Genomic DNA, 21,466 nt, shown 5'->3' with positions numbered 1-21,466 from the left:
CAGAGAACCATGGCCTCAGATTTGGAGGTGCTAACTCTCATCCCCGCCGCTTCACACTCGGCTGCAAACCGCCCCAGTGAATGCTGGAGGTCACGTTCCGAGGAGGCTAACAGGACCACATCATCTGCAAACAGCAGAGAGGCGATCCCGAGACCCCCGAACCTGACGTTCTCCACCTCTGGCTGTGCCTAGATATCCTGTCCATGAAAGTCACGAACAGGACCGGAGACAAAGGGCAGCCCTGGCGGAGGCCAACACCCACCGGGAACGGATCTGACTTATTGCCGAGAATGCGGACACAGCTCCTACTGCAGTCGTACAGAGACCGGATCGCCCGTTGTAATGGGTCCGGCACCCCATACTCCCGCAGCACCCCCCACAAGAACCCCCGAGGGACCCGGTCGAAAGCCTTCTCCAAGTCCACAAAGCACATGTAGACTGGTTGGGAAAACTCCCAGAACCCCTCCAGTAGTCTTGCGAGGGTAAAGCGCTGGTCCACTGTTCCACGGCTGGGACGGAATCCGCATTGCTCCTCTTGAATCTGAGGTTCGACAAACGGTCGGAGCCTCCTTTCCAGCACCCTGGCATAAGCCTTCCCCGGGAGGCTGAGTAGTGGTGGAAATCTGGAAGGTTCATTTGGGTATAAAAATGTAAAATGTGATGGAAATGACGTTAACACTTAGCATGTGAACAAATCACAAACTTACCTAAAGGGGCTTCACAATCTGTACAGCATACGACACCCTCTGTCCTTAGACCCTCTATTCAGATAAGGAACCCCCTCCTCCAAAACAAAAACTCTTAACAGGAAAGAAATGGAAGAAATCTCAAGAAAAGCAGCAGAGGAGGGATCTCTCTTTCAGGATGAACAGATATGAAAGAGCAGACAGAGGAACTTTAATTTCAGTTGACAGCCTTGACGATGGAGAATAACATTTGCTCTGGTTTTGTCCCTGTGAGGGGAGAGGTCCTCTCAAGAAGTGCCCAGTTGCTGATTCCTTCATCGGGTTCATCGGGTTTTACCAAGTCTTTCAACATCACCTGCAACAACATCGCCGCCTACCGACTCCATAGTTCTCCTGGGGGACTTCAATGCTCACGTGGGCAATGACGGAGAAACCTGGCGGGGGGTGATTGGGAGGAACGGCTTGCCCGATCTGAACCCGAATGGTGTTTCGTTATTGACTTCTGTGCTTGCCACGGTTTGGCCATAACGAACACCATGTTCGAACATAAGGTGGCTCATAAGTGTACCTGGTACCAGAACACCTTAGGCCGGAGATCAATGATCGACTTTGTAATCGTATCATTTGATTTGCGGCCGTATGTCTTGGGCACTCGGGTGAAGAGAGGAGCAGAGCTGTCAACTGATCACCACCTGGTGGTGAGTTGGATCAGATGGCAGGGGAACCGGTTGGAAAGACCCGGCAAGCCCAAACGTGTAGTGAGGGTGAACTGGGAACATCTGGCGGAGGACCCTGTCCGGGAGGTCTTTAACTCCCACCTCCGGAAGAACTTCTCACATCCCGAGGGAGTTTGGGGACACGGAATCTGAATGGACCATGTTCAAAGCCTCTATTGTGGACGCGGCCGCTAGGAGCTGAGGCCGGAAGGTGATCGGTGCCTGTCGTGGCGGCAACCCGAGAACCCGGTGGTGGACACCGGAGGTGAGGGAAGCCGTCAAGCTGAAGAAGGAGACCTTCAAGGCCTGGTTGGCCCAGGGGTCTCCTGAAGCAGCTGACAGGTACCGGCAGGCCAGAAGGGCTGCAGCTGCGGTGGTCGCGAATGCTAGAACTCGGGCATTGGAGGAGTTCGGGGAGGCCATGGAGAAGGACTTTCGGTTGGCCTCAAGGAGGTTCTGGTAAACCATCCGACGGCTCAGGAAGGGAAAGCAGGGCTTACCCCAGGCTGTTCTGAGCAGGGGGGGGGGGGGGGGAACTGCTAACCCGGACGGGGGACATCGTTGGGCGGTGGAAAGAGCACTTTGAGGAACTCCTAAACCCGACCAACATGTCCTCTGCAGAGGAGGCAGCGCCTGAGGACCTAAGGGGAGGCTCACCCATATCCCTGGCAGAGGTCGCTGAGGTAGTTAAAAAGCTCCTTGGCGGCAAGGCGCCGGGGGTGGATGAGATCCGCCCTGAGATGCTGAAAGCGCTGGACATAGTTGGGCTGTCCTGGCTGACACGCCTCTTCAATGTCGCATGGGGGTCGGGATCAGTGCCCATGGAATGGCAGACCGGGGTGGTGGTTCCCATCTTCAAAAAGGGGGACCGGAGAGTGCTCGAATTACCGGGGTATCACACTACTCAGCCTCCCGGGGAAGGCTTATGCCAGGGTGCTGGAAAGGAGGCTCCGACCGCTTGTCGAACCTCAGATTCAAGAGGAGCAGTGCGGATTCTGTCCCGGCCGTGGAACAGTGGACCAGCTCTTTACCCTCGCAAGACTACTGGAGGGGTTCTGGGAGTTTGCCCAACCAGTCTAAATGTGCTTTGTGGACTTGGAGAAGGCTTTCGACCGGGTCCCTCGGGGTTCTTGTGGGGGGTGCTGCGGGAGTATGGGGTGCCGGACCCATTACAACGGGCGATCCGGTCTCTGTACGACTGCAGTAGGAGCTGTGTCCGCATTCTCGGCAATAAGTCAGACATGTTCCCGGTGGGTGTTGGCCTCCGCCAGGGCTGCCCTTTGTCACCGGTCCTGTTCGTGACTTTCATGGACAGGATATCTAGGCGCAGCCTGGGGGCGGAGAACGTCAGGTTCGGGGGTCTCGGGATCGCCTCTCTGCTGTTTGCAGATGATGTAGTCCTGTTAGTCTCCTCGGATCATGACCTCCAGCATTCACTGGGGCGGTTTGCAGCCGAGTGTGAAGCGGCGGGGATGAGAGTTAGCACCTCCAAATCTGAGGCCATGGTTCTCTGCCGGAAACCGGTGGATTGCTCCCTCCAGGTGGGGACAGAGTGCCTACCTCAAGCGAAGGAGTTCAAGTATCTCGGGGTCTTGTTCACGAGTGAGGGTAAGATGGAGCGGGAGATCGACAGGCGGATCGGTGCGGCTGCAGCAGTAAAGCAGGCACTGCACCGGACCGTCTTGGTGAAGAGGGAGCTGAGCCGGAAAGCAAAGCTCTCAATTTACCACTCGGTCTACGTTCCTACCCTCACCTATGGTCACGAACTCTGGGTCGTGACCGAAAGGACAAGGTCGCGGCTACAAGCGGCCGAAATGAGTTTCCTCCGTAGGGTGGCCGGGCTCAGCCTTAGAGATAGGGTAAGGAGCTCGGTCATCAGGAGGGAGCTTGGAGTCGAGCCGCTACTCCTTCGCGTCGAAAGGAGTCAGCTGAGGTGGTTCGGGCATCTAATTAGGATGCCTCCTGGACGCCTCCCACTGGAGGTTTTCCAGGCACGTCCAACTGGGAAGAGACCCCGGGGAAGACCCAGAACACGCTGGAGAGATTACATCTCCCAGCTGGCCTGGGAACACCTCGGGATCCCCCAGAATGAGCTGGAACATGTTGCCGGTGAGAGGGAGGTCTGGGTCAGCCTGCTTGGCCTGCTGCCACCGTGACCCGACCCCGGATAAGCGGAGGAAAATGGATGGATGGATGGATTTTAACATCACCGAAGAAACGGGTGCACTGTCATCGCCTGCTCTCATGCTGTTTGGCCCAGTTACACACTTGAGTTTAGGAGTTACTGTGGAACACCACACTTCACTGGACTGTGTGGCTTGCATTGTGCATGTTTGCACATTTGTCTCATAGATTTTGCTCTTGTTTATGAAATGTGCTGTGTAATTGTTTCCCCCAGGCTCCCTGATTATTAATACACATTGTGGTGGAAAAATGGTTTTACCCACTGTTGAGTCTTTATGAACTGAAATGAAGAATATTCTCAAACTGAACTTGTCTTTTAAAAGTATTTATTCTCTGGCCAGAGAAGAGGCACAGTTACACAGAGTCACTCAGACTCTGTAGAAGTGTGCACTCCAGAAGTAAAAGTCACACAGAGTTATATACAAGAGTGATCACGGGTGGGGGCCTGTGTACTGGAACATCCTGTTTCAGGCCGTGCAGGCCATGGTAGTAAAGTATAAGAGGCGCTTTATCTGTGTAACAGCAGACACACAGATATATACGTTTTATCCTCAAGACACAGAACATGTAAATATACAATAGGTACTTGTTATCCAACACAGAGAACAAGAGGATATGGGTGCAGGCAGTCAGCTGCTCCATGGATCACAAGTCTCATGATGCAAGCTTATGATAGACAGTTTCACAACAAGTTTATAAAACAGTTCTACTTATAAGAATATAAAATACTCATAAGAATGTCAAGTTTCTATTACACACAAGATACATTTGAGCACATATGTTAAAACAAGGATGAAGATCTACTGAGTTCAGAGCAAAAGTACAAGTACTTAAGCATTTACACAATATACTTAAGTAGAAATGTACCATTACAACATTGGCCTCAGTCACTGTATATTACATTACATTACATTACAGTCATTTAGCAGACATTTTTATCCAAAGCCACTTACAATAAGTGTATTCAACATAGGTATTCAGGAGAATATATAAAAGTATATTAAAGTGTAATTGAGTTTTTAGTTCCACATGTTAACAGTGTTATCCTCAGTGTTATGGGTCCATCTAGTGGTTCAGTTCAGTTAACACTGTACCGCACTGTATGCTGGTGAATCAGGATGCAGAATACAGAGCCTGATACTGCAGCTGTGTTACTGTGATAGTCCTCACACAAGTACTGAATTACTCGCTGGACTTTGGATGATCTCATCCTCTGCAGCTCTGCTGCAGGCTGACGACTAAAGAAGTCTGGTCAGAGACAGAGAAGCTGAAATACGGACAGCTGTAGCAGGGTCACATGTTGTCTTGTGGATTGAGCCAGCATGATGTATAGTAGGTCTTTACAGTACTAGCGAGAAGCAAACTAGACAATCTGCCAGAGAACAAGTGGAATTGAGTCAGTATATATACTACTAGGCTGATTAGGGGAAATGGAAGCAGTAGGTGTGGGTGGCGAAAATCTGAAGCTATGAAGCGAGGGCTGATGTGTTCCTTTAAAGATGCTACAGCACAGACACAGCAAGTACTGAAGCACAGAGGTTCCACAGCCATATTTACTAGTTTGCTTGAGGCCCAGAGATTTTGACGATACATTGACACATTTCTATTTACACACACATATATATATATATATGTATATGTGTGTGTGTGTGTATTTATACATACCACCAGGAAAGGTTTGTCAGAAATTAAATAAAAAGCAGCTTTTATTTGCCTAGAATGCCACATGCTTAAATCACACACATGCAGACATACTGTAGAGTAGAAGACTATACTAATGTCTATAGTGAAAGTCACTGTTGGCCAAGCAGACAACCAGGTAGCATTACATTCTGACACAGATGTTTTTAGACCCAGCAGCTTGTAACTTGTAAGAAGATATTAACCTACTGTGGTTTTATAATTTCCTGCTGGTATGAACACATCAGCACTTCACTCTCATCTGCCTGACCTAAGACGCGTGTGCAGTGTTAACCCGGTCTCACTTCCAGCTTGTCAAATACCGACGCTTGGTCACTGGCCCTCGGTGTCTGATACCACCAGACAGAGTCAACTCCAACCCATCCGCATCATTACTAGATGCTCAGGGCGAATTATGTAGTACACAGAGCATGGAAGTCCATTTAAGGAGGAGGTTGGGTCAAAAAAAGAGAGCTTCCACCCAGAAGACCATGTTCATGTCCCCAGACCAAGTCAACGCTGATTTATTTTACCTCTATTTTTGTTACGTAACTAATGCATACGTAGGTTGCGTAACAAGCGTACTTATTTAACGTAACAAACGTAGTTATTTGAACCGAAAGCAAGATCTTTTTTTTAGCCTAGACCAAGTAAGTATGAAGTTTATTTTGAAAACAGACCGTATGCACGTAACGGGCAGAAACTGTATATTTACTGTTAACATGGAAGTTTATCTTGAAAAGACACTTTGCATGTGCATATGCAATAGCAGAAACTGACATGCTGTCCGTGATCGCTAGAGAGGAACGTAGAGCATCATAGTTTGAAGCGGAGGGCAGCTGTCCAAGTGGTGTTTGACGAGTTGGGAGAGAGAATGTGTTGTTGGTCTGTCAGACACACTTTGACTGTGATTTGTGCCGATGAGGGGGTGGATTTGTTGATGACGATTATTACTAATGAATAAAAGGTTGTAACTGTTTGGAAGAAACTGACTGTAATTGGAATTAGTTGTAATATGGATATCCTACATGTAGAGACTATGCAAGACAGTTTATTTTGAAAGAACAATGTTGCAGAAACAAGCACTGCAGCATGGCTGACTCATTCTCAAATGACATCCTTTAGCTACATTCGAACAGAATATGTTTTATTATAGATTGATCAAAATACAACCAGAGCATCTGATCGTTCATCCCATATTTGGACTGCATGCTCTAGTTAAGATTCCAACATCTTTTACTCAGTAAATGCCTAATCAAAACCACCTCAGGTTATAGCAGTCCCAGGTGAATTAAAGTCCTTGTTAAGCATCAGGCCAGTGTTTTCTCCTGTTTGTGTATTAACATGCAGGCTGTCAGTGAAGCTGTTGATCCTCTACAACTCAGCCCAGTGCATAAATACTGAACATTTACTATGAGCCCACCTCTACATGAAGTTCTTATCAAAGGGTTCATTCCGTCAGCTAAGCACTATATTCTCTACATGACCTGTGGCCTGCCACCACTTATCATATTATCATCTTACTATTATTATCATGTTTTGACAGACAGTGTATAAATGAAACAGCTGCAGTATGAGGATAATTATATATTATATGATATATCATTCTCTCCCTTTCCCTCATCTCACACCTCATGATTACGTGCTTTACTGTTCACAACACATTATTCTCCCAGTCTGCTGTGATTGGTCTGTGTTTCCGGTCTTCTATCGTGGATATAACACGCTAATTGTTCAAACATAACTTCACAGCTGCTTGTTTGAGCGGGAATCTGAGAAATCTGAAAATGTACTGGCTGAAGTAAAGGATTACTAGTAAAGCTTTCTCACATTTTCATAGTCAGGATATTAAATGGACCAGTTTTTTTTAACCCTTCGACATAAAATCAAATATGTGTTTCATATCACCTGTTCAAACAGTATAATCACATCAAAATTGTAAAAGAAAAAAAGAACGATAAGTAAGTCACTTTGTTTATGGCCAATGGAATGGAAATATAAATCGACTGACTGAAGCATGACACCTGCTCCTCTGAGGAAGTCTCATACTGGGAGAGTCTGGTGGGTCCAGGATGACCTCATCAACCAGGAGCATCATCAGGTCACTCAGATGGTCTGTAAAACATTCCGTGTTTAACTGCAGAAACATTTGAGTGAAGGAGAAGCAGGCATTTAACAGGGTCTGTGGCGACCACATTACTAATATCAAGTGATTACAGTATGACGAGGAAAAGAAAAGGACTTAGCAAGATTTTGAACCCCATAAAGGGACCAGTGGTAGGTGCTCCAACCATAGTTAAGGACATTTGCTAAAGTGTTGTATCATTTGAAAGTGTTTTTGTTATGTTTATTTTAGTATTTATAGTTGGTGTATTTACATTAATATAATTGCGCATGAATGCATCATTCTGGCAGGCAATACATTTAGACTTTACAAAGCTGCATTCCAACACAGGCTTTTGAAACAAAAACATGATAAATACATATTAATATTCATGGGAAACTTGACACAAAAGTAGCTGTTTGCAGTTTTAATCTGTAATGTTGGCCAGCTGGGGGCGCCCTACATCAAGACTGAGGGGAAGCGCTTGGTTGACCTGCTGCTACATGTACACAGCAGCTACATACTCAGTATATGAATATAAAACAAAAAGAGTGACCTTTTTTTTTTCTAAATGCAAATTCACGCTAGTTAAGGACAAGTGATATAGCAGATTATTCGGGTAATGAATTCCTTCTTCCACAGAAAAAGCTAACATGAGGAGGAGGATGGTTAGGAGGAGAGGGATAGAGACAGTGGGCATTCCTGACAGAGAGAGGGAGGGAGTGTATGGTGGGGACAGAGTGTGAGAGAGCATAAGCCTGTATGCAAAACCTCGCTCTCATAAAGCGCAAACCTTCTTTCTAGCTTTCTAGTTCGGTCCGACTGTGGCTCTTCGTCTTTCTGCCTTTAAGCGCTGTGCTACTGCAGAGTCCGTCCAACGGCTCGTTTCTACAGGAATGTCTCCCATAGTCAAAAGCCCAGAGTGCACCCCGGTGCTGTGCCACTGCAAAGTTGCCTGCACCAACAACACTTTGTCGTTGATGTTTGGATGCAAGGTAGGTTGCAGACCACTCTGTTTGCTTCAGAGGAACACTAGGATGTTGACAGTTGCTCATTTGAAGTAGTACTGTACTAGAGATTTTTCTATCAGACTTCTGAGTATTATCCTGTGCTGCTCTCTGTATTATTGTTTGCTATAGTACCTGATGGAAGAGAATCCTATGGGATGAGGAGTCCACTGTTGGTTGTGTTTGTCTATAAACTGTTTGTCTATAAACTGTTTGTCTATAAATTATTTACATTTTTTTGAAAAGCAGTGCTAGCCCAGTTTTGTTTTCCTATCTGCATCCCTCAAAGCTGTATGAATGCTTACTGGGGCTTAATGAGGCCATATTTACAGCTCCTGTTATATTTCTGCATCCATGTACCACCCTTCATTCATCGCTGTTACAGGCATTTAATGTGCTGTTATCAGTAGATTTGTTCATTTTTAACAGGAGCTTTGTTTCATTCGCCCGCAATTAGCGAACCGCCCCAGCAAAGGATGTGTTCATTCCAAACGCAACATTTTTGCATTCACTGTATCTAGCTAGCAAGATGTCGGCTGGTTTACTACAACGGTATGAAACCAATAAAAACTGATTTTGCTGTGATTTAATTGCAATAAACAGATAAAAAGGATGCTGAAATAACGATATAATGATGTTGATTTGTAAAAAGTCTGAATTCATGCTTTGGCAGGTCTGTCTGCAAGATGACAGGCAAACAATGCGAACATTGCAGCTGTTACACCAACACTCAAATAGCGTAATCTAGTCATAAATAGGCAGCACCATTATTGTTTCTACTAAAGACAGTCTATGGTTTACACACACAGAGGTCTGACTGGTCTCTGTACGATGAGGTCCTATCGTAGAGCTCTGGGTGCCAACAGACAGCTGCTATCGTTCTTTTGATTCAACAACTTCAGGATGTCAGTGACAACAGAAGAACAATGTCAAGGCGTCGCACAAATTTCTCGTTTGAAAATATTTCTACTCAACTCGCATCTATTCATGTCTTTGTATTGAAACTGTATGTAATTGCGGCACACAAAAAGTTTGCTTTGCGTTTTATGTGAACTACAGATATTTCAGTCTTTCCCTGGGTTGAAGGGTTCACTCTGGGAAGCTGGTTTGGGTTTGGGTTTGTTTGTGCATTAAGCTACTGCTGATAGTACACTACTGCCTGCATGCTGCACTGCTACTTCCTAACTGTGAAGCCAGAGGTGTTGATAATGACTTTGTAGTAAGATAATGTTGCCAAACATTGTAGCTACTTTAAAACTTGATGTTCAGTACTTTTTATCAAATTTTAGACGAGATACATTCCATAACATGTTGAGAAGAATAGCTCAGTAAACATGAACTGACATTATCTCTTACTTAGGATGAACATTTACACAGGTGTAGTGGTTTGGTGAAGAGATGTAGGTGCATTTAATAACGCTGAGCAAAGCCTTTTCTTTTACTTTGTCAGGTCTGTATCACTATACGACACCAGAAACCCTGCCGCTGGAAGAGTGGCAGACAAGTTGAACATGCTAGTGCGTCTGCTGTTATGAGACTGATGCTGCACATCAATGATGACATTTGTACAAACAGTCTAAACCACATAGATACAAGTCTCACAAGGTTATGAACAATGGTTTTGTTTAAACGTAAGAACTGACACATAGTTTCACATGACATTGATTCCACACAGTGAGCGTTACGGATTACATTACATACATATAGGGGACAAAAGAGCACTGGTATTGGATTTAGGGATGCACTGATTCTTCTTCCATTTATTCATTTCATTGATTATCATTTCATTGGGTATCAAACCCGAGTACCAATCAGATAAATGAGCTGTGTGACTCACTATGTCGGAGAGACGGGGATCATTCTTTACGTGTAAGGCAACATCAGGCTAAACTTAAGTATGAGTCATAACTTTGGAATGCAAAATGTCACACATTAATACATAAGTATAAAGGTGCTGAATTGTTCTTTATTCAAATGATATCAGATACCCGATTGGCCCATTGACACCAAAACATGATCCAGTCATATTGGACCAGTCAGTATGCTGCATCCCTATTGGATTGGTAGTCAGTATAGCATTATGGGGACAAAGAGACTCTTTTTTTCTTTAACCTTTTTCTTTTCATTTTTACAGTTTTCTTTTAATTACTAAACTTTGAGAAGCAGGAATAGCTCAGTAAACTCCTATGTGTATGCCACACTGAAATATCTCAGAAAACAGAAAAGACTGAAAAAGACAGGTTAGGATAAAAGTTCATGTTTTCTGGAGTCAAATAACAGGCAAACATATCTGAGAAGGGGCGGGGCTCAGGATCATCAATCCAAGACTCAGGCAGTAAAAGGCGAAGGTGGAAGAAAAGTAGACAATCTGGCAGGGAATGAATGGTGATGGGCCGGTATGATGAGGGAAAAGGGAAGTAGCTGAGTGGGGGAGCGCGGAGGTCAGGTGATGTGGCAGGAAAGGGGTCACTGCAGGGCAGGAGGGAGTGGCTGCCTCTGAAGTGACAGGCGGGTTAGTATGTGGCAGGGGAACAGTGCAGTCAACAGAATTAATGGAAAACAGAAGTCATTTAGCTTCAGTGAGTTATTCATGGCTCTTACTGTGGATCACTCTCAGCTCTTAGGTTTTTCTAACTGTGGTTTCTCAGTACAGCTTCACGGACGTGACAATTATTCAAATCTTCCTCGTAATCACTTCAAATATGTGCGCTGATTCTCCTGACTGTGATACAGCTTAAACAGTCAAGCTGTCCACTGAGGTCTGTTGTCTCTCCCCATCTTTTCTGTCCCTGGTGAAGTGCTTTCCCCTCTACTTACATCCACTGGTTTTGAAATGAATGAACGTGTTTGTCTGCATCAGTCAGTTTAAAAGTAGGTGTTAATATATTTCTTGCTGTGATCACTGTTTCCTTCTTTAACTGTTCTGAGATCTGTTTTCATGTCACTGGAGTTGAATATTGCTCTGATGCCACTGAGATTACATTTCCTCTTCCAGCCCTTATCATCACGTACAGGCTTTTATAGAATTTACATACGCGAAATCTCTCTTGTACAGTGCCTGATAATATGATTTAGAACACATACCGAGATGAAAACTTATCAAGAATCAAAAGGCATCAACTACAGTAAATCTAATTCCCAGACTATAGAATTATTCCATGTAATCCCATGAATAACAGTCACTGGAAAAACAGCCAGACAGTCGGTGAGTACAAAATCCATTGCTCACCTGAAAAGAGTTTGACACACTGAAGCTAAAAACAAACATTAGATGACAACACATGTATGTGTTTGACTATAAAAGAGAGAAAAACAGAGGGCAGGTGCTTTTCTTTTTCTCACAGCTCAGCTCTCCCTCCTGCTGTCTGTAGGAATTAGGACTGTAGCAGAGAATGGGGGAAGAGTGTCTAACTGTAGATATATAAAGCCACAGAAAGAGGTCAGTGCACACAACGGCTGGGAGATTCCACACTAAATCTGCACAGAGGCTCTGAATCGGCCCTTGGCCATGCCAACCCACATTTCCATCTCATCTGGATTCTGCTGTAGTGAACATCATAGAGAAGGGATCCTCTCAGTGGAGCATGACAGAACCACACGTGAGCAGTGATGCTCTGCACACAGCTCTGACCGACCAGCCCCACAGCAACAGCATTCTACAAACCCCAACGTTGAGAGGCTTTGCACTACAGGAGGAGAGTGTGCAGTGTTTATGGTGTGCTGACTTCATCAGGCTTAATCAAGAAAAGGAATTGGTTAATTATGTTGATCGCCAAGAAGTGCAAAATTAGCAACTTGACATGATGAATGAAACATCATTTTCCTCTTTGAGTACTATGAAGTGTGACTAATGTGAGATTTCCTCGAGCTGCACATCAAAATACATGACAAACATGTTACTAATAATTATATGCATCATACACTAATGTATTACTTACAATGCATGTGTTGTTGCCGAGCTAACAAAAACCTTTTTATACCATTTTTTTCTATTTGTATAGATTTCTATACAAATCTACTCGCGTATCAAAACATGATTGAATTATCTCCTTCAACCCCTCTCTTCCTTTTCTGTATTCCAGACTACACTTTTAATCAGTGTTGAGTGTTCAGTGTGCTGAAATGAAAAAGGAGAATTCCATGTCATTATTGTGTCTTTTGATTTACTTTGCAGCTGGACGTGTGAATCGCAGCGTCACATATCACACCAAAATCCATCTTGCCAAGCTTCAAGTAATGCGTTTGTGTGGCTTAGGTGTGTGAGAGACCATACAGAGAGACAAGTGTTTGTTCTAAACAACAATGGCGACTCCTAAAGAGGTTAGTAAAGATGCTGCAAAAGCATCAGTTCTATCACAACTGGACAGTATTTCGTCATTGATAGAAGAGCAAAGAATGACACTGAAGGCTTTTGTTGATGGAAAACATGTTTTCTCTCGAGAAAGACGTGACGAGAGTTTGATTAACTGATGGTTCATTCAATCACCGGCCCCGTATCTTTTGCCTGCCCTTTTCAAAACAGTTTACAATAACTGCTGCTTTGGATGAATTCTGTGTGGAACCTGTTGAAGAAATCATTTAAGTCCACTTCAGAAGTTGCTGTGGTGTTGTGAGTTTATTATAGCATGCCGGCAAACTGGTGACCTCACAGATACAGAGCAGATCTGAGCCGTAAGGTTGACCCCGAACAAATGAAGAAAGAAGCATTTTATACAGGGAGCCAGAGCAGTGGTTAGACTGTATGTCAATACTAGGATACAGAGGTAAGGGGGGACTATGACAAAGGGCAGGGAGGGGTTTATTCACATTCAGACCCGCAGGAAGGACACACAGTTGGCATTTGGTCAATCAAGGGGTCGACACAGGGGCCTGAAGTAGCAGCTAGGCGTCATTTGGTTAGGAAGTCTGGCACCAATGTGTATTCTTCATCAAACCTTTCAGAGTTTAAAACAGCCCTTTGCATTGCTCTGATAAATATCATTATTGTCCTGTCTCTGCTTCTGCTTAGTTTAACAAGCACATTTAAGCCTTCATCCAGAGGTCAGATGCCCTCCTCCTCCATCTCTCCCTTGGTCTCTCTCTCTCTCTCTCTCTACCTGGAGCATTAGTCACTCACTGTTAAAGTATAAATCCGTTCTATGTGCTCCACTACGTTCACTTGGAACTCATCATGCCTCAGTGCCATGACTTAGTTTTGCTGTTGTAGCCTACAACAAACTACTGCTAAAGTAGCTTGGGGGAGGCAGTATGATGCACTCTTGCTCTGTGATGTACTCTTGGTTTGTACTGGTGGTAAATCATTTTAGTAAAACAATTAACATAAAAAAACCTGAAGTGTGCTTTCGACATATGCTGCCTGCTTTGTTGAGCATGTACTTTTGGGACACTGGCGGCATCCACTCCAGGGCACAAAATGGGCTTTTAAGATTTACTGCACCATTTGGTGCATCTATTAGAAATGTAATAATAACCACTGCAACATATTTGTTTTTTTATGACAGTTCAAATATGAGGAAATAATCAATGTGTCCTTTCTTTAAATTTGATCAAAAACAGATTTGTAAAATAACTTTGGAACCACGTTGGAAATTTGAGCAAACCTTTAATGGAAAACATTTATTTAATTCATAAGACTTTAAGAATGAGTAGAATTTTAAAGTGTAACAATATAATTTGAGTGTTTTATATGGCTATAGGAAGATTTTCAGCATTGAGACGTCACATATTCAACAAGACTTATTAAATATATGATGTGTAATAAATTGTTACTGTAAGGTAAGTATTATTTTTGTCTTTTTGGCTGCTATATGTTCAGGTACTGTACCAAAAGCACACTGCTGCTGTGCTGTACTGCTCTGTCTTGTCTCTTTGTGCGCTGTCAGTGTCTTCTTTTCGCGCTGCAACGTTAACATTTATTTTTCATTGCATGAGAAGATGGATGTGTGTCGTGAGAGTGAGAAAAGTTTCAGCCGTGTGAGTCTCACAGTCAATGCGGGAGCGTTAGCAGCGCTGCACAACATATGTACCAAGTTATAGTACACTAGTGCAAATAGAGCTGATAATTACATGCACAGCTCAAATTTTCATACCTTGTTTATGCACATGGTATTTCAAGCCCTGCAAACATACATCCAGATCAAAAGGTCATTTTCTTAAACATTAACATAACTTACTTGTACTGCACAGCACAGGGTCTATCAAAACAGATTTTTGGGACTGAATTTTTATATATATATATAGCAAGAATCTAAAACAGAAAATAGTTCTGCAGCTAAAATAATGGGGTTGTAGTTATTAGAAAATAAATGAAACTGTCGCTGAGCCTGGTGGTGCGGGACCGGATACTGCTGGATGGCAGCAGGCAGAACAATCTGTGGCTGGGGTGATTGGAGTCTCTGATGACCCTGTTGGCCTTCTTCCCTCACCGCTAGGTGTAGAGGTCTTCCATCGATAGCAGCTCTGTCCTGGTGATGTGCACCACCCTCTGTAGAGCCTTATGGTTGATGGCAGCACAACTGCCACACCACGCAATGATGCAGCCGGTCAGGATACTTTCAATAATGAACCTGTAGAAGTTTCCAGGACTCAGCCAGTGAAGAAGGAACATAGCGTTTTCTCGCTGTCTTTGTTATTGTGTCAGTGTGGTGAGTCAAGGTCAGTTCCTTGCTGATGTGAAGCCCGCAGAACCTGAAGCTGCTGACTCTCTCTACCATTGTCTCAGTGATGAGGATGATGGGGCATGTCCTACTCTTTATTGTTTCCTGTAGTCCACATCAGATCCTATGATTTGCTAGAATTGAGATGAAGGTTGTTGTGCTCATTGTTGGTAATCAGGCCAATGACAGCCGTGTCGTTAGCAAACTTTTTGATGGAGTTGTGTGTATCCAGGCAGTCGTGTTTGAGCAACGAGGTACAAGAGAGGACTTAACATGCAGCTCTGAGGGGCACCGGTGTTTAGAGTCGGGGTGGAGGATGTGGTAGTGCTCATCTGCACAGCCTGGGGTCTGCCCGTAAGGAAGTTCAGGATCCAGTCAAAGAGGGCAGTGTTGAGTCTCAGGTCTCTGAGCTTCATGTTACCATAGTGACTGTAGCGCATGTAGATGGGGCGTCCAGTAGCTCCCATAAACGTTGCTACATTTACGACAAAAAATAACTCATCAACATTGGAAAGTGCAGCAGATTTTGAGACGATCACTGTCCACGAAATCTTTTGACCATCCAGTTAGACCAGCTGGCCCAAATGCCACCGGAAGCCATGTGACCACCCCAGAAAAGGAGGGAGAATAGTCGGGATAAGAGCAAAGCTAAGCCGGGGCTAGTCCACTACCTGTCATGGGAGTTCACGGTTAGGACCCAATAGCAAGACCACAGGAGACAGAATCTGGTAAAACTGATTTTATTTGCCAGAGTAAAGAGGACAGGATGGTGTGGAGCCCGTGGTCCGACACCGGAGGGCAGGCAGATCGACGGTGTGATGTCCCGTGGCTCGGCACCGGAGGGCAGGCAGCTCGACGGTGTGAGTCTGCGGGAGGTAATCGGCTGGAGTGTCCGCAGCTGTGTACTAATCAGGGGTGTGGCCATGGGAGGTGTCTGGAGGCAGAGGAAAAACACAGAGCACATGGCACACAATAACAAACAGGGGATTGACAGAACACATGAGGAGAGGAGATCAGGGGAAACAGAGGTAACACACAACGGGTCAGACAGGGATCCTGGATCCTGACACTACCAGGCCTGCTTCTGGCTAATGCCTAGTCACTGGAAAATAAAATGAGTGAAGTAAGACTTAGGCTATTGCACTTGAGGGGTGGACTGTATACCACGCCGACATAACTCAAGGAGAAGGTAATGTTAGGTTCATGGAACCTCTAGACTGTGGGGAAACCGCATGTAATCCAGCCTCTTACACAAAGAGAACCGGTTTCAATTATAAACAAAGCATTTAATACCTCTCATGCTAAAACAATTGCATAGTGGAGTACATCATTTACAGTTACACCGAATATGACCTGCTCACCCCAAAAGTCGTTACCACCCACCCAGTGGTACAGGAGCAAGAGGCCGGAATTTCTTTATCCCCCGCCTTACATAGTTCAAAAAACCTCCCATAATGTCCGTAGTTCCTATTGGCTAAATCCAGTTGGCTCCTCCTCCTCGCAGGACCCTCGCACGGGTATGACCTGTAATTGCCTGTCTAGAAATCTATCTGTCCCTTACTCCCAACATACTATTCTTTACAGTTTAAAACATTCAATGACTGTCTTTTATGGCTTAACACTTCTATGGTAAACATTCTATATAAAGATAAAGATTTGCAACTTTTGGCAAAAACCTTCACAAGTTTCACAAGCATAGAGCTAAAGGTGCTACAAATTCTACTAAGATACACTTCTAACTACAAATCACTTGTAACTACAAATTCTAAAACACTTCTACAATTATGAATCTTCTAATTATGTATTCCAAGACACTTCTAATTATGATTTCTTATTTATGAATCATTAAACACTTCTATTATAATTTCCTAAAACATAGTTCTAAACCCAAATTTCCTACAGTAAGGAGAAGGTAAATAGCCATCCCTTGCCCCCACTCAGTTTGTCTCCTGCTCTTGAACATCTCAGCACACAGTAGGGGGGAACATCAGGTATTTACATTACAACAATTGATCAGCAGTTTCAAGCTCCCCATTGACCCCTCCAGTCATCCCCATCCTCTTCTGAGCCTTGTCACACAAAGACATGTGTCTTTGTTACCTTTGATTATCCCTGGGAATCTTCACACCTAAACATTCTCTGGTCAAACTGCAACCCCCATTTGGTTACTTCCTCTTATCAAAGCAAAGGCAGAGATAACCCATATGGTCCTGTTACCACTCTCCTCAGAGACATCCTCCTCATATGTCACATATATAGTTTTGTTAGTGAGTAAGGCACATACAATTTTAGTGTGCTAGTACATTTCTACTGTGATTTCACAGTAGAAATGTACTAGCACACTAACAATTTCTATCACAACAGTCAGACCATATTTCCCTTTTTCTGCTGCCTACTTACGTCCAGCTGGTTAAATGAGTGAAACCATGAGAAACAAATAGTTTGGACAGATGAAACTACAGCTCCTCTACGGGACTGAATCTAATGATCTCTCAAATGGGCCACTTCCACTGGGCAGTGGTTTGGGTAGAGGGCTTGAGTCTTTTTGGGGACAGGGGCAATGATGGTCCTTTTGAAACTTGGACTTACTACAGACTGAAGCAGTGAAAGGTTGAAAATGCCTGTGAACCAGTTAATCTCCACACACATTGAGGACCCGGCAGCTGGCAGGGATGCCATCAGGTCCAGGTGCCTTGTGTAGGTTAATACTTTTGAAGGATATTACTGAGAGGTCCTCAGTCGTATCGCTCAATGCACAGAGAGGTGTTCAGTTCATTTGGGAGATGTAGATCCTGTAGTTTCCTTTTGTAGTCTGTGATAGTTCTTAGTCGAGACCATATGTTACTGTATTCTCCCAAAGTGCTTTAGTTGTATGCGTCAGTCTGTTCTTTAAATGTGGCTCGGACTTCCCTGTTAACCCAGGGCTTCTGATTTGGTAATGTTTATTTAGTAGTCTACAACGTCATCAACGCAATTGCCGATGAGCCAATGACTGCATGCTTATATGTGTTAACGTTGTTGTCCTGGATCACATACCACTCTAAAGCAATGATGTAGCGAAAAGTCCAAGACCGGAGCCTATACTATTGGCCCTATAGGTAGGCAAGTACAACTGAGGCGTGATCTAATTTACTAAAGGGGGGACCAGGCAGGGCCTTATATCCTTCCTGGAATGTAGACTTTGTCGAGCTTGTTACTATAGCGCGTAAAGTGATATCTTGGCAAGACTTTTCTTGGCTTGGCATTGTTGAGATCCCTGGCCAAAATAAAAGCAGCCTCCAGCCATTAGGTGTCGGTCCTGTGGATAACTCCATACAGTTCGTCCAGTGCTTGGTTGTCGTCAGTGTGTGGGGGAATGAACAACCAATGTTAACTCCCTTGGAGTAATGAGGATGGCATCTCATCATAAGGTGCTCTAGGTTCGGATAACAGGCTGTAGAAATGATCTCCACATTTGAGTGGTTGTCGATCATGAAGCAGACACCTCCACCCTTGTTCTTCCCCAATTCTATTGTCTGGTCCTGGTGGTGAATGAAGAGCCCCTTTGCAACAATCATTTAGCCTTAATTTACTGATTTGCTACTTCTTAAACTGGTTATTGGAATGTATTTGTGCCCCAAGTATTGTGCTTTAACTTTAGTCCATTACATTTTAGCAAACCAAGTAAGTTAAGCAGTACAGTAGTTCACAGTGAGCTCAGTGAACAAAAATGAAAATAAAATAATTTACTCTCACCTCAGGCTTCATGCACACCAAACAATGCTCCAATAGTGCTCACACTCCTCTAATGGTTGTGTAACCAGAGCCTGGGTGATTTTACCCAGTGCTGTAGTACTTCTCTCACACAGTATATTATAGGTCACTGGGCTTCTCTCAGGCTTGCGGCCTTGGATTGGTACAGTAGATATGATTATTAACTCTGAGCATTCTTTCATCTACTTGCTTTAGCGCAAACGTTTTACCTCATTATAGCAATTTGACTGTTGGCTGCTTATCAGTCTATAGTGACATTAAAGAAAGTAAAGCCTATGCGACAGAATTCTCCTTAACTTTGGTACATGTTTGTGTTGGTATTGTTAAAAATGCTAGTACAGTAGATGAAATATACTGCTGCATTTTATTGGTATTTTATTGGTATGTTTAAGGAATAACAACATTTCAGTGCAGTTTTAGAAACCATTCTTCACCAATTTTATTTGTGTTTATTTGACTGAAAGACATGAGCACAACCGCAACATAGAGACTTTAAATTGAATGTTTAACTGCTGCAAATAGTTAACATTCATGAAGGATATATATCGTTCCAGGTCAAGAGTTATATTACAAAAATGACACTGCCTTTCTGTCACTGTTTAGGCTAACCGTCGCAAGCAATAGAGGTTTTTGATGTAGAAAATGTGTGATGTAAGCTGGTGTATGGAAAAGACAAAAGGCCCAATATCCCAAATCCCAAATTTTCCTCAGAGTGCCTGAAAATCCACCACAAGTAAACCCTGCATTCTGAGAGCGCTGCTTTCTAGTGGGGTAATATGGTACTGTACGCTCTGTAGCGTGAACGGATCCTGCCCCGGAAAATACCTACGGCCTTTTATCTCACCAATTGGAATTATTGTATTTCTGAGAGTCTTGTATGGCTACGCCCTAGGCGCTCTCAGTAGGATGTAACCCTAACACCCCATATGAATAGTTATGTAGATCGTCTATACTTTACTATTGCCTATTTAAAGTTTCTCACCATTTTTGACTAACACTGCCAAGTTTTCACCCAGGGAATTTACCTTAAGCTCCTCTGGTAGAGTCGCTCGTCACCTGTGTATCACACGTTTCAGGGACAGGGGAAGAGGATTAAATTAATCTAAAGAACCAGAGTCTTTAGTTTGGGTCCCAGTCACTTACAAATGGTAAGGCTGTGTTTTATTAAAAGTGTTTTTTTCACATCATTCACTTACAACAATTTCAACTCAATGAAACAGTCTCAGTGGTTCAAACTATCAGTCCTAATTTAACAGGCTCTCTCAGTCAGCTTTCGCTGTGAGTTTTTTTTTCATGCTGTCTTCTGATAGCAGAAGTGCAGTCTTCCAGTCCCCTCTAAGGGTGTAAGACCTTTATGCCTATTCTTCTGGTAGCAGAAGTGTTTTCTAGTCACCCCTAAGGGTGTAAGACCCAGTGGTGGGCCGTCAGGGTTTCAAGGCCTTCTCTGCTGGCCTAAAAAGAATCACAAAGTTAGAGCTATTTTGTAATTTAATATTTTTTCTTAAATACACTACATGTATTATAATTTATAAAAATATTTTCCCCATTATCTTATTTTCTCATTGCACAGCTACTGTCTTCCTCAGTTGCTCTGCTTCCAGTGCAGCTTGTTTTAAGTAGAGCTTTTATCCAATCAGATTTCACCTCTGTGTCTCTAGGTAAGAAGAGAGGCCCGAGGCCTGCAGACTCACACGTGAATCCATGTGCAGTTTAAGTGAATGGGGACGATATTGTTGATTGTCATAGTGTTCAACCAATCAGATCTTTAGTTTGACATGTTGGGCGTATTCTTTGACGTGCCAGAGCCTGCTAGCTGGCCTACAAGTATTTGATTGGTCAGTGGGCTAGCGTGACATGTTGGGCGGTGACAATCCCAATATCTGCTGCCTCTGTCGAGCGGACATTTTCAACCCTCAAACGCATTAAAACAGATTCAAGAAATACAACTGGGGAGGCTCGACTGTCTTCACTGGCGTCCATGAATGGAGAAGGACTTCTTACTGGAACTAAAACACACGGATGTACTGAACAACCGTGAGATTAAACTCTTTGTTAACAAAGAAAGGAGGAACAGCAGCTAAATAGTGAACAGCAGCTCTGGTAAGTTAAATGCGTTTGTTTTTACATCTGCAGTAGCTTTAATATGCTTGTTTATATATTATTATTTGTACAATTTGTTTTTATGAAGATGGATTTTTGTTTGGTTTTATATGTGATAGGAACCATTGTTATGTCCAATGTTGCTCTGGGGACATATTTAGCGGGTGCCAGTGTTGGCAACTTGTTTGCTAAATCTGGCAACTTTCCAAACCCTCGTGGCGACTTTTTTCGTCAAAAGCTACTAGCGACAAATCTAGCGACTTGTTCTGGTGTTGGAGACTGTTCTGGTGTTGTTACTCTGACGTTAAAGCACGTACGTTCTGCACTGTCATGAACGAGCAGCGGGTGCTGTGTCAGCCCCTCCGCCACTCCAAAGCACTCACAGGCGGTCAGTCTCTCAGCAGCCTCGCGCAGCAGTTCCAGCTGCAGTCAGAGCAGAGAGGAGACGCACTCTCGGCGTATTTTCTGCAGTTAGTGTTGAGCTTCATTTTGACACGAAACAAATAATAACCGTAGCTGTGTTTCAGCTGCAGGACAGCAGTGAAGGCCCAGGTATAACATGCACGGCCCGCCACTGGTA

At 44.0% G+C, this 21,466-nt stretch overlaps 1 protein-coding gene across 2 annotated transcripts in view; it reads left to right on the top strand.

Annotated features, from left to right (window-relative positions):
- dlg2 (discs, large homolog 2 (Drosophila)) overlaps positions 1-21,466 on the top strand; it is a 284,548-nt gene that overhangs the window by 118,841 nt on the left and 144,241 nt on the right. The window contains exon 1 of one of the 2 annotated variants that reach the window (XM_076101604.1): positions 8,267-8,365. The exons of the other annotated variant lie outside the window; for it this stretch is intronic. Coding sequence (XP_075957719.1) covers positions 8,267-8,365 — 99 coding nt within the window. Of the gene's footprint in view, positions 1-8,266; positions 8,366-21,466 lie in introns of those variants that run through there. 2 annotated transcript variants of the gene reach the window in all.

This window comes from Anarhichas minor, unplaced genomic scaffold, assembly GCF_050575085.1.
Source record: "Anarhichas minor isolate MPS153535 unplaced genomic scaffold, ASM5057508v1 ptg000027l, whole genome shotgun sequence".
In the NCBI taxonomy this organism is placed as follows: Eukaryota; Metazoa; Chordata; class Actinopteri; order Perciformes; family Anarhichadidae; genus Anarhichas; species Anarhichas minor.
This window is presented reverse-complemented; position numbering and strand designations above follow the sequence as displayed.